General features: G+C 33.1%; 1 protein-coding gene across 1 annotated transcript; it reads right to left on the bottom strand.

The window, feature by feature from the left end:
* Positions 1-3,595: 3,595 nt before the first annotated feature.
* On the bottom strand, positions 3,596-8,189 carry LOC132717121 (multiple epidermal growth factor-like domains protein 10). The gene is made up of 4 exons (XM_060700524.1): positions 7,929-8,189; positions 5,186-6,001; positions 4,788-4,866; positions 3,596-4,005 (listed from the first exon to the last, which is right to left on the bottom strand). The coding sequence occupies exons 1-4, from the start codon at positions 7,978-7,980 to the stop codon at positions 3,993-3,995; spliced, it is 960 nt and encodes a 319-aa protein (XP_060556507.1). The 5' UTR covers positions 7,981-8,189; the 3' UTR covers positions 3,596-3,992.
* Between the last annotated feature and the right edge of the window lie 1,879 nt (positions 8,190-10,068).

The following is a 10,068-nucleotide window of genomic DNA, read 5'->3' as shown; positions in this document are numbered from 1 at the left end:
TCCATTTTTTTTATTGGGATAACCGTTAAGTAGAATATCAAAGGGTATTTTTGGTAGTCAATTATTATGTGAATACTTCTGGGAAAAAGGGAATGAAAAGTTATTATAGATTTACAGAATTTAAGTAAGTTCTTTAAAAATGAAATAAACAAGTCTTTTACATGATCTTCATATTTTGGGAGGGATGTACGTTAATGTTAGCTTCCTGATGTAGTAATAATATCATTGCCTTTTTCTTTTAAAACATTTTAAGAAATTTCCCATTTTCAAATCCTTCCTGATAATTTATAACTTGTATGTTTCTTTTAGGCACATGCAAAAATTTAGCTTCCTTCAATCATTCCCGGTAAGAACATGATGAAAACAAAACAGATGGGAAAAAACCATATGATTTCCCAAATAACAAAAAATTGAACTGAACTTTTTGTAAGCTAGGTTTTATTAATGAGGAAGTTTAAAAATACACGGATTCCTAAAAGCGGCGTGTCGGCCTTCAAATCTAAAATATGCACATGATTAGAATATTCACCAAACAATACATAGAATAATTTTTATACTTAAAGTGAATTGTGGTTTTTAAAAAAAATATAATTTGTTTCCGTGTAAAGTTAAAGTTAATGCATGAAGTTTTTATCGCTGTGACTGTTTTTAAGTTTTTCGTACATTAAAAGGTTTTTTAATTTGTTTACCTTCGTATTGTTTTGTGCAAAATGTAAATATTGTCCTTAAATTGTATTTTTTAATTTAGCTAAATCCCGGTTTGCAACCAAAAGGCCATTAGAGATTGTTTACAGTAAAATAATAAAAATACGTTGTAAGTAAGAATAGCAAACCATTTGACATAATTAAACAGGGGAGGAAATTAGAATTGCATTTCAGGACAATGTTTAATGTCACGTTTTATCACCATCAAAGAGGAGTTTTGTTTTAATCAGGTTTAAAGAAACATAATGCCTGCACAGTGTACTATCAATGGATATATTAAGCAGATAACAATCAGTCTCCAAACACTTCAGAAATTTAGAATTCAATGGATGAAAATATAAGAGATAAAAGACCTTGCAGTCGTCAGTATGATGATATGATAAATATGAATACGATATTGATTATTATGCTTATATGCATGTTTTTGTTGTTGTTGACGATGGCAATGTGGTAGTGATGTTAATGATGAAATGATGATTACAACGATAATACTGGAAAATGTTTCCTTAATATCCAATGTAATGATGTCTGTATATTGTACCATCAAGAGATAGATGAAACAAATACAGAAAGATGAAAAATATTGCGAATTTTCACGAATAGGAATTAAATTGACGATGATTATGATAATGATGAAGGTGATGATGATGCTTCAAATGATGATGATGACGGAGAAAATGATGATAATACTTAGAAGTGTTTCTTCCTCTAAGATGAAAATATGTATTTTGGTGATGACATTGATTTTTTTAACATTGATTTGGATGTTTTTGTTGTTGTTGATGACGATAATAATGATAATGAAATCTTTAATAATGATGAAAAAATGATAAAAATTTACGTATTAGTTACCCGAGCACCAGTGCATGGCCATCGATTGGTTCTTTTTTTCTGAGGACTACTTATTGTGACGACATAGAAAGGGAAAGCAAAAGAAATATCGTATTCAGATCCTCGTTCATTGGTACATTTTTAGGGGTGTCATATTGCGGCAACAGGGAACGTATTTTTGACTATGATACAAAAGATTATGAACATCAAAACACACGGTAATCGGCACAAATCAGATAGCGTCATATTTCGATGCTCTTTCTTTTACATATACAGAAGAGCATGTGATGCAGTTGATATGTTGTATAGACTTTAGATGTGTTACTTGAAGTATCCTAGTTATGTCAAACATTTCCCGCACAAAGCAAGTGAGAGCAAGTGTGTTGACAAGCGTTTCTCCAGTAACCGTGTTTGCATTTGTCACAACTTGTACTTGAAGAGCACGTGACACAGTTGTCAGGACAGGGTAATAACAATATGTCCCATGTAGCCCAGAAGAACGTGCAGTTGATACCATCAAAGTTTGGTTAACATTTCTCTTTATAACATGTTCCATTCGTTCTAATACATTTGTCCAAATAAAAACCTTTTGAGAAATTAAATTCACACACATCGCCAAAAAACAAAACAAAACAAAAAAAAAACACTCACATTCTGTACATTTTGTTTCCGAAATACACCTGTTACAATTCTGCGGAAAATCCATGACACAATCAGTGTATTTACCTTTTGCTCAACTATCACAAAGACGGCCTTCATAATTGTCTCTGCATGAGCAAGCTCCGGGTGTTTTGCCACATGTTGAATTAAGACATCCTTCGCTAAAATCCTGTCTGCAGGCCGTTCCGTAACGACTTAGGTTGGTGCAAGCAATACAGTGCACGGCCCAATGACTATAACATCGAGTACATCCTGGCGGACATTTTTTACAGCGCTCTATTTCTATAAGAATAAAACTTGAACAGTGGACGTCTCCCCCGCCGCAGGTTAGACATCCATAAGGGCAATCCATTTCTTGAACTAAAATGCAGAAATAAAATTTGCTGTTATTTCATATTTCATTTTACGTACAGAAATATTTTGTTTTATTTCTTTTATATATGGTTGACATGATCATATTTCCTATTGTTGCCTTATAGCGTCCAACAAAAAGAAGCGAACAAAAGAACTATTCAATGACATTAAAATTTTGTGAACACTATATTATCAATGAAACTAAATCAAGGGAACTAAATCATTACCATAGTAGAAAGAGTGGTTCAAACGGAGTAAATGATTTGAAAAAGAAATTTAATAGTTAAATACGTCGATCATGTAACTTAAAATTTTGTTTAGCCCTTATATACTTATGATAAAGCAAAGGGAACTAACTATATATGTATATTTGAGTTTGCAAATGTCTTCAAATCAGATATGGGATAACATGATCCCTTTGGTTTTAGTTTTTTGTTAGTGATTTCTTTATTGTATACTAGCATTTTCCTGGGTATGAAATAAATAATAAGAAAAATTACTCTCGACGACAGTCGTTCAGTTTAAAATATCACAATATTTTAATAAGAGACAAAGATATAATAGTTTGTTTTTTTTTTATGATGATTTATGACCTTCTATAATTTCGAACGCGGTTTTGAAAGACTTAATAGATTTTGTTGTCCGTACGAATCCTGCGGTAATATTCATTACGTTCAAAAGCAATAATAGTATAATCCAAACCATATCGTCTCTTAAAATGTTTTGAATGAAAGACTGTTGTTCGGATCTTAAAATGAAAATTATTACTTTTTATTTCTAAATATAGGAAATATCGAAATAAATGTGTGAACTTTGTAATATATTAACCCGCCAACATTCGTTTCTCATTCTTAACTAGACATTCAAAGAACAAGGAAAATTCACAAACGGGAAATTCACAAAGTTATTTTAAAGCATGTATTTATAGGAGATCACTGTCCAAAGCCCATGACTCTAACATGCATTTTGACAGAATTATGGCCTTTTTTGAATTAATAAAATTACTATATTATTCAGGCTTTTGTTTTATTATTAGTCACTGAGAATAGTCGAGCAAATTTTTATAACAACAACATTTGCCATAATTATTTTTAAGTTTGAATATCGGTAAGCTAAACATTTGAGCTCACAATTCCGTAGAATAATGTATATACACGAACAAATATCATCAACAATGTAACACAAGAAAGAATAGATATCCAGATCTTAACATGTATAAGTTTGTAATAAGAACGACTCTTCTGCGAAATTTTAAAAAGTACAGTCACTTTTTGTGGAATCTATAACACGACCGAGAGCAAATGCTTATTTCTTGGTGGAAATCATCACAACACTTACAGCCAATACATATATTGATTGAAAACCAATGCAAAACAAGGAACCGGAATGTGCTTTACTTTTTCTTGAGATTCATCTGACCTGATCACTGTTTTTGAGATGATTTATATAATAAACCTGAAAATAAATCAAGGCAGTTTCAAAACAAAGTCTGTTCAAAACATTGGCTTATATCAACACTATTTTCACAAATTGTGTTTATGAAACGTATAAGGCGTATCTTGGATTTATTTAGCATAAGAAAATGATTTATGTTTAAAGTACATTGGTCTTCAGTTGTCGCAATTTCTATTAGTATTTGAAATATAAATAAAAGCAATATAAATATATCATTGGATATTTTCATAAACTATATCTAGATAATAGAAATAGTGATAAAATTCTAACTGATTTAGTAGGAACATATATATGATGAATAATATAATTTTTCTTTAACATTTTATTAATTGTTAAAATAGACGTTTTCTTGGATCATACATTGGACACTTTCCAACAATATCCAGAAAAAATTCACGCGTTTTATTGTCTAAACACTATTAGTTTACACAACAGCAACAACTGAGTTATTGAGACACACTAAAATAAAGCATTTTGACGCCATTTCGATAACCAAGTAAACCACAAATGCACATGGCGACAATCAACATATCTTTGATGATTTATTATTACTTGTTATGAAACTGACTGACAAATCGAATAAATTTCCTTCACACCATTCTTTTGTCAAAATGAATAATTTAAGAAACATTTCTATGAATGGTGTTATCGCATGTTTATCTTTGTGGATTGTTTTTAAAAATACACAAAATGAACAGAAGATTCATCATTTCTGTTATTCAAAACATTTCGTACACATTGCCAACAAAGAGTAAATAATGTATGTAATGTATTGCTCTTACCTGAACAATGTAATGACCATAATTACAACTGTATATTTTAAAGAATGTCCTGTAAGTTTCATTGCAGGTGAGCCATTTCCTACATTAAAACAAATAATTGTAAAAAAAATACATGTACGTAAACACTGAACATTATGTAAACAAACTATGATATTTTGTTTAAATTATACGCTATTGTGACTTCGGTCAGTCGTACAATTATTATATAGATGAATAAAATAGATACATCAAAACTTATTGATAAAACGCTGTTAGACAAACAAATAAAAAAGGGTTAAATCACGAAAATTCCGATGAAGTCAACTCGTGTTTTCTGCAAAAAGAGGAATAAAAGTAACATAGACTGATATAATTTATATACAGTTAAGTAAAATGTTTCAATAAGTTTTTCTCATTACCATTTAATGTTTTAGTCATATTGCAGTACATTCCGTGCTTCCCTAAAACGCAAACGTCACACTTTTCTCCAATAAAACCTGTTCTACATTTGTCATACATGCAGACACCTGTCTTTTTAAAGCAACTGCTTTTGTAGCATCCAATGGAACAATTGTGTTGGCAGGCAATTCCCCAGTAACCATGCTGACAATCATAACAACTTGTATTCCCAGAGCATGCGACACAGTTGTCAGGGCAGGGTAATTGACAATATGATCCATGAAACCCGGGGGAGCAAAATGTACAATTGATACTATCAAAATTTGGGTTACATTTCTCCTGATAACAAGTCCCATCAATTTGGCTACAGCTCCTTAAATAGCAACCTCTTGAACAATTGAATTCACACGCGTCGCCAAAGAAACCGTCTTTGCATTCTGTACATTTGTCGTAAGAAGTACACGTCTTACAATTTTGTGGACAGCCTTTCACGCAATCAGAGTCAATATCATATTTTCCTTTGGCGCAATAATCACAATGACCCCCTTCATAATTGTCTCTACACAAGCATGTTCCAGATGAATGTTCACATGTTGAGTTTAGGCATCCTTTACTACACACATCTTGGCAGTTTTGCCCATATCGCCCCTCTAGGTAACACTTAGTACAAGACCTGTAATGATTGCACTCTGAACACGCATTTGGACATGCTCTACATGTATAATAAGCCCCTCCTCTTGCCAAATAGTATCCCTTCGGACAAGATGCACAATTGAATGGGTATGCATAGCAAGTTAGACAGTTGTGCGATTTGTGGCATTCATCCAACACCTGCGCTGTATAAAATATTAGAACCGTTATCAAACAAAATTCATATCTTCTTGCGGTGCAATATGTAAACTAATGTCAAGAAATTACAAGCACAGTGTAATTATGTAATACATAAATGGTCGGTAAAAGTTCATACGGCGGAAAATTAAAAGTTACTGGTTAAAGTAGTATAATCATTTTACGTTTAACCTTTTCCCTCATATAAGCGTGTCTCGACGGCTTTTTGCCCCCCCCCCCCTTTTTGAGGCCTCAAACAGTGAAAAAATGCCCTATTTAGGCCCCAAACACTGGTTTTCGTTTGAGAAATGTTGTTAAAAAAGTGAACACTTTTTCGGCGCCGTCCCCCATCCAAATGTTACATCAGGGGGTTGCCAGAAGGGGCATGTGCCAAGAAAATTTTGGAAATGTGACAGGCTAAAAATGGCCTCAGGTCGATCTTAGGGTAACTAGTAACCAACGCTGAAAAGCCTTTTACTCTATCTCAATTCATTGAGAAGTTGCAGCACTTTGAAATCAGTTTTAATGGAAAAAAAACAATGCAAAATAGTGATTTTTGGCAATTTTGAGACGTCCCCCGTTGCCATGGTAACAGGAAATTTACGATTGAGCATGCTGTTACAGAGGCTATGGTGTAGTCAACATTTGTGCCAAGTTTCATCAGTATTGAAGCATTTTTCATAGTTTCATAGCAGTTTGAACTTGTTACAGGAGGCTTTTCAATGAAAACGGCCATTTTTCGCAATATGCTCATGGGGTAAAAGGTTAATTAAAAAAATAAAAAATGTCAAAAAACAACAATTTTTCACCAAAATTCAGTGTTAGGGCACGTGTTAACATGGAAAATCTAGTTTTTGGGTAATTCCAAGGTTTTTCATCATTTTTTGTTAATTAAAAAAATAAAAAATGTCAAAAAACAACAATTTTTCACCAAAATTCAGTGTTAGGGCACGTGTTAACATGGAAAATCTAGTTTTTGGGTAATTCCAAGGTTTTTCATCATATTTTGTTAACCTTTTCCCTCATATAAGCGTGTTTCGACGGCTTTTTGCCCCCCCCCCCTTTTTGAGGCCTCAAACAGTGAAAAAATGCCCTATTTAGGCCCCAAACACTGGTTTTCGTTTGAGAAATGTTGTTAAAAAAGTGACCACTTTTTCGGCGCCGTCCCCCATCCAAATGTTACATCAGGGGGTTGCCAGAAGGGGGATGTGCCCCCTTCTGTTTGGGGGGTTTGAAGGGGGGCGGAGTCCCCCTCATCGCCAAGAAAATTTTGGACATGTGACAGGCTAAAAAAGGCCTCAGGTCGATCTTAGGGTAACTAGTAACCAACGCTGAAAAGCCTTTTACTCTATCTCAATTCATTGAGAACTTGCAGCACTTTGAAATCAGTTTTGATGGAAAAAAACAATGCAAAATAGTGATTTTTGGCAATTTTGAGACGTCCTCCGTTGCCATGGTAACAGGAAATTTACGATTGAGCATGCTGTTACAGAGGCTATGGTGTAGTCAACATTTGTGCCAAGTTTCATCAGTATTGAAGCATTTTTCATAGTTTCATAGCAGTTTGAACTTGTTACAGGAGGCTTTTCAATGAAAACGGCCATTTTTCGCAATACGCTCATGGGGGAAAAGGTTAAATAACAACATCTGTTCCTTGATCAAATACAAACAGTAAAGAAGCTGTTTTCTATCAAAACAGTCATGTTATGTAATTGACATTGCACAAAATGTATTCGCAATTTTGTATGTGGAATAATTATAATGTATCCAAAACGATACAATTGACAAGCTCGAGGTTTCGTTTATTGTAAGACTGAAAAAACAAATAGCATTTATCTGAACAGTCGTTATTGAAACACGCTATCATGAGGAATAAGGATTAAAATTACAATTTTGGTAATAATTCTTAACAACATGCATATACTTTCTGCTTACCTTCTATCAGTCCAAATATAAAGCTAAAAACAAACAGAAAAACAAACACCATCCTGATTATCCAAGGCGAAACTATTGATTTAACTTCTTGTTACCTTACAATGGTTTACAAATTTGTTGAATTATAAAACACTACAGTTACGTGATCAACGGAACGTCGTCAATCAAATCTAACTATTGCGCAAGATGGAGTATTCGCCGCGTTGTGGATGGTTTAATACTTTAATGTTGTGTGGTTTTTAAAAAAATATATTTGTTTACGTTGCGCGGCCTTGATAATTTGAAGCTTTTTTTTAGGTTTTTTTTTAGTATCGTAAAGGTAAACACTTCTTGTAAAAATCCTGTTCTTATACAGTTTTATATTTTATCAAATTTATATTTGATTAAGCTAAACCATGACTGCTCGACAGCCATTGAATTACATTGATTATGAATATTTAAATTTGAACGGTTACGAAATTTATCAAGCGATTTTCAGGAATGGAGTCAACGTCGCATTTGTTTGTTGATCTTTATTCTTTTTTTTCTTTGGCCCATAAATAGGGGAGGTAGTGAAAATCATAAAAGTATTTCCGAACAATGCAGTACGATGAAATTATAAAACTACTAAACTTGATGATAATAGATGACGTTGTTATGATGATGATGATAATTATAATGATTTGCATACCAAATGGTTTTAGGTTTTGAAAATAGTTTTTTTAACGTGATGACAACACAAGTTAATTTGTTGGTGATATACCTGCTATTTTCTTAAAAATAATGTCGGTGTAATTTTTACAGTTTCCATGAATTTTTTTATCTTCCAATTCTTAACTAAATTCTGTACACTTCTGCCGATTCCCTGTCTGCGACGTGCACGTTCCAAGGGAATGAGACCCTTTCATATAAAGCTCTCCGTCGGGTATTATGTAACTTTGTACATTAACAAATCTTTTTTAAAATTTTGTTTTGAAAGTTGCATGCTATCCCACGCTCTTTCCTTATTAAACGATTTTTAACTTAATCATACAAACAGCTACAATTTAAATAATAAGCGTCTACTACAAATAATTGTTGGAAAAATGTATGCATATGCCATCGTATTTATTTTGATGAAATGAATGTTATTCTACTAGCATGAAATATTTTGCATGCGATCATTATCTTTTGAATCGTGATTTCTATCTTGCATCACGGGATTTTTTATGCAAATGGTGACCCCCACATTAAAAGGAAATAACTACAATCTAAAATGATAATATCTTTACTCAAATCTGGTTATTGTATAAATTTATGGCTTATTCATGGAATATTTATTGTGGTCTTCAATTATCTAGCTAAATTGTTAATATTTCATCATGCAATAATACATACATATATTTTTTTTCAATTTATTTTGTTTTTAACAAATTTTTGGTTAGTCATACTTGTCACAAGTTCTACAATTAGAAAAGATGCATGGTAAACATAAGTATCAGTGCAACGTTTGGTTCCTGTCTGTTGTATAGGTTTTAAGATTAGTTACTTCGAGTATTCTAGTTTTATCAAACGTTTCCAACACAAAACCAGTGAGAACAAGTGTGTTCACAAGCGTTTCCCCAGTAACCGTGATTGCATTTATCACAACTTGTACTTGAGGTGCACGTGATAAAGTTGTCAGGACAAGGTAACGTACAGGATGTCCCATAAAGCCCAGAAGAACATTTTGTGCAGTTGGTACCATCAAAATGTGGTTTGCGTTTCTTCTGATAGCATGCATGTTCCATTCTGTTTGTTACAATTGCCTAAATAACAACCTCTGGCACAATTGAATTCACACACATCGCCAAAAAAGCCACTCTTGCATTCTGTACAGTTTGTTTCCGAAATACACCTCTTACAATTCTGTGGACAATCCATCATACAATCAGAGTCCATTCCGTATTTTCCTTTGGTGCAACTATCACAACGACGGCCTTCATAGTTGTCTCTACATGAGCAAGTTCCGTAAGTTTTGTCACATGTTGAATTAAGGCATCCTTTGCTACAGTCTTGTCTGCAGTCCGTTCCGTAACGACTTTGGTTAGTGCAAGCAATACAGTGCACGGCCCAATGACCATAACATTGTGTACATCTTGGCGGACATATTTTACATTGAAGGTATGCTCCGTTTCTATAA

Source organism: Ruditapes philippinarum, unplaced genomic scaffold, assembly GCF_026571515.1.
Source record: "Ruditapes philippinarum isolate M1 unplaced genomic scaffold, ASM2657151v2 ctg5307_1_1_1_1, whole genome shotgun sequence".
NCBI lineage: Eukaryota > Metazoa > Mollusca > Bivalvia > Venerida > Veneridae > Ruditapes > Ruditapes philippinarum.
The sequence above is the reverse complement of the archived record's forward strand: the minus strand, read 5'-3'. Positions and strand labels throughout refer to the sequence as shown.

Bases quoted from the DNA above. Each gene is read 5' to 3' on its own strand.
- LOC132717121 (XM_060700524.1), bottom strand. From the start codon at position 7,980: ATGGTGTTTGTTTTTCTGTTTGTTTTTAGCTTTATATTTGGACTGATA. The intron at 6,002-7,928 runs GTAAGCAGAAAG...TATTTTATACAG, and splicing joins TATATTTGGACTGATAGAAG to CGCAGGTGTTGGATGAATGC. The intron at 4,867-5,185 runs GTAATGAGAAAA...GTTTTAATGTAG, and splicing joins TATGACTAAAACATTAAATG to GAAATGGCTCACCTGCAATG.